The 2,176-nt window shown below is 43.1% G+C and overlaps 1 protein-coding gene across 1 annotated transcript; it reads right to left on the bottom strand.

The window, feature by feature from the left end:
* Positions 1–1,432: 1,432 nt before the first annotated feature.
* Positions 1,433–1,975, bottom strand: LOC145557551 (uncharacterized). Its single transcript, XM_081618725.1, has one exon. The coding sequence runs from the start codon at positions 1,973–1,975 to the stop codon at positions 1,433–1,435; it is 543 nt and encodes a 180-aa protein (XP_081474851.1).
* Positions 1,976–2,176: the final 201 nt, after the last annotated feature.

A 2,176-nucleotide genomic window follows, 5' to 3' on the forward strand; every position in this document is an offset into this window, starting at 1 on the left:
TGACATCTAGGAGATAGCTTGTTGACTCTTTTGATTGAGCTTGCCATTAGTCTCCACAACCATTGACTTGCATGTATTTCCGAGTTGTTACAATTGTCATGATTACTTGTTGATCCCCGTTCCTAGTGTTTTATTTGTTTGGTTCTTCATATTGTTAGTTGGTTAGTGTTTACCTTTTATCCCTAGACTTCGACCTAGCTTAGGCATATAATTTAGAGCACTTGAACTTAACCGTTCCTTTGGATTCGATCCTTGACTTGCCTCTATACTTGTATATAGGTTTGTTAAGTGTTTATAAATTTAGTTTGACCGAGGGAGGATTAGTTTTAACAACCTAGTTCCACCCCTCGTCAGCAGCCAGTCAGTCTTTGCACTTCTTTGATTGTTCTCGACGACTTCATGTCTAAAGTAGCTTGAATTGTTTTAAGTTGGCCTCAATTCCTCGCTGATAGATAAGAAACTCGAGAAATTTGCCGAACTCAAATCCAAAGACACATTTACTTGGATTTAACATCATCTTATGCCGTTTGAGTTCGGTAAACGTTTCTCGAAGGTCCTTGAGTTGGTCGGCCGACTCTTTTGACTTGACAATCATGTCATCAATATAAGCTTCCATGTTTTGGCCGATCTGATCTCTGTGTTGACGAGTCTTTGAAAAGTAGTCGGGGCATTCTTGAGGCCGAATGGCATGAATTTATAGCAGTACATCCCCTACTTAGTCACAAAAGCAGTTTTCTCTTGATCTTCCTCCCACAATGGGATCTGGTGGAATTCGGAGTATACGTCACTAAAACTCATAAAGGGCATGTCCGGCCGTCACTAAAACTCAATTTTTATCAAAGGAAAGCTATCCTTCAGACATGCCTTGTTGAGGTCAGTATAATCAACACACATTCTCCATGTTCTATTTGGCTTCTTAACAAGGACTACATTGGCTACCCAATCTGGATAGTAACATTGCCGAATGAACCCGGCTTCCAACAGCTTTCGCACTTTAGCTACGGCCGCCAGATTTCTCTTTTCCCCGTGGTTCCGTTTCTTCTAACGGACGGGCTTTATAAGCGGGTTAACAGATAACTTGTGCACAACTAGGTCTTGACTAATACTCGACATTTCACTTACTTCAAATGCAAACACATCTTTGAAATCCCTTAGCAGCTTGACTAGGTTGTACCCAAGAAATTGTACGGCTATAGTGCCTAAGTTGAACGTCCGAATAGGTTGGTCCGAATCCAGCACTACATCCTGGTGATCGCCGGCCGGCTGGGGCCTTAACTCTTCTAGCCAGCCGACGGTCATTAATTGCTATGCTTGCTCTCTTTTGGCCGCCTTTCTCTTTTGGCTGACCTGGTATGCTTAGAGTGACCCTTCATCTAAGTTTGGCTCGATTGACTTTACTTGCCCACGAATGGTCGGTTTCACAACTAATTGATTACATTCTTTTGCCATTTTCTGACTTCCCGATCGAACCAATCTGCCCGTCCGATCTTTGAAACTTCATCAGCATAAGGTGTGGCACAATAATTGCCTTGGTTGCAATCAAGGCGGGTCGGCAGAGTATGACATTGTAGCGTGTTATCTCATTGACCACTAGGAAGCGGACCACTATGTCCCTTCTTGCCCCTTTCTTCCCCAGCCGGACCGACAAATCTATATTTCCGGCTTGGTGAATAAATGCCCCTCCAAACCCAACCAACGGCTGAGAGACGTCCTTCAGAGCATCTTCTGAGAATTTCAAAATTTTCAAATAGGAGAGGCTAATAGTATCGGACAAGCTACCCGTATCAATCAGTATCCTCTTAAACTTCAAATTGGCTTTCTTCAGAATAAATACAATCGGATCATTGTGCAAGGTCTTGACCTCTCTTCGGTCGGCCTTACTCACTGTTACCTCTGGGAAAGGCTTGGCCTTAACCCCTTCGGTATGCATTACACCCTTTCCAAAATTCCATGTATCCTTCTTAATTCCTGTCATGGTCGGGCCGCTTGCAGCGAAATTGCCTACTATGACAACCACAAAACCAGAGTCCGTGCTGTTCCCATCTTTTTCCTTTTCATTTTGATTTTTCTTCTCAGACTTATTGTCTGTCTGTAGACACCCATTTGTGTCTCCCCAAAACCAAACCTAGTGATGAATACCTTTCACATCGAATCATAATCGAATGAAGTGAAAGTG

The sequence above is a fragment of the Chenopodium album genome, chromosome 9, assembly GCF_948465745.1.
Source record: "Chenopodium album chromosome 9, dcCheAlbu1.1, whole genome shotgun sequence".
NCBI classification, from domain to species: domain Eukaryota; kingdom Viridiplantae; phylum Streptophyta; class Magnoliopsida; order Caryophyllales; family Amaranthaceae; genus Chenopodium; species Chenopodium album.

Coding starts and splice junctions, on each gene's coding strand:
- LOC145557551 (XM_081618725.1), bottom strand. CDS start 1,975: ATGACAGGAATTAAGAAGGATACATGGAATTTTGGAAAGGGTGTAATG.